Source organism: Anopheles cruzii, unplaced genomic scaffold, assembly GCF_943734635.1.
Source record: "Anopheles cruzii unplaced genomic scaffold, idAnoCruzAS_RS32_06 scaffold05204_ctg1, whole genome shotgun sequence".
Lineage (NCBI taxonomy): Eukaryota > Metazoa > Arthropoda > Insecta > Diptera > Culicidae > Anopheles > Anopheles cruzii.
The window spans coordinates 1-1,049 of NW_026458789.1; the positions used below are offsets into that span (position 1 = coordinate 1).

The 1,049-nt window shown below is 56.8% G+C and overlaps 1 protein-coding gene across 1 annotated transcript; it reads right to left on the reverse strand.

Moving 5' to 3' along the window:
- Positions 1-312: 312 nt before the first annotated feature.
- Positions 313-930, reverse strand: LOC128277266 (myosin heavy chain, non-muscle-like). Its single transcript, XM_053015707.1, has one exon. The coding sequence runs from the start codon at positions 928-930 to the stop codon at positions 313-315; it is 618 nt and encodes a 205-aa protein (XP_052871667.1).
- Between the last annotated feature and the right edge of the window lie 119 nt (positions 931-1,049).

Here is a 1,049-nt window from a genome sequence, read left to right on the forward strand (position 1 = left end):
TTCCAGTCAGTATTGCCAATGTGAACACTAACTCCAATACTCCAACACTCTTCCTCAACACTGGTCGGCTTGACCCAAACTGCCTCACGAGGCCTTCTTAGTTCAACCGCCCTCAACGGCTCTTGCCGTTGCGCCTGCACCAACCGCGTCACACTCTGCGTGGCAGTTCCACCTCGTCCAGGGCCGTCCCGCGCTTCAGCTCCCCGATGCTCGCCCGCAGTGATCCATCCAGTCGGCGAACTCGGTCAGCTACGCGTCAAACGCCTGCTGCTCCACGATCCGCTCGTAGCTCGCACTGATCCGTCCCCGAGATTACTCTGCCAACCGTGCCAGTATCTCCTGGGCACACTGCAGCTGCTCGCGTCCTCGCCGTGCTCCGTCCTCCGAGAGAGCGCGTCCGATCTGCTCGAACGTGGACCCCTGAGCCACCAACCTGGCCTGTTGCTCCGTCTCGAGCCCACGGCCCACCCCATCCAGATCGACGCTGTTCTCATCCTCCAGCTCCGACTGAATCTTTCTCTTTAGCTCTTCCAGCCCCTTAGTCAGTTTTGACTCTTCCTCAAAGCGTTTCCTCATATCCTGGATCGTAACGTTCGGCTCAGTCAGCTTTTCGTAGCTCTTCCTGGCCTTCTCGTTCACATCCAGCTGCTCGATGAGAGTCTGCTTCTCGGACTCGATCTGACACAGCTTTGAGCTGAGGATTAGCTTCTGGCGCGTTTCCTCCTCCAACAGCTGTTGCGATTCGGTCAGTTGACTATCTAGATTACTAGCACCCTTGATGGCCACCGAAGCCTTATGTTCGGCATCGTCCAACGGCTGCGTGATGTTTTTCGCTTCCTGCTGCAGCTTCGTGACCTTGTCCTGCAGATCCACACGCGCCCGTATGACGTCTACCATCACCTTATTGTTCACCTCGAGTATTGCCTCCATGTCCTTGAAGTCATTCTCGAGTCTCTGCTTTGCGGCAACCGCCGCCACCCGCTGTTTGCGTTCTTTGTCCAGCTCGGCTTCCAGATTGCCCAATGCTTTCACCAAAAGCCCGCAGCACT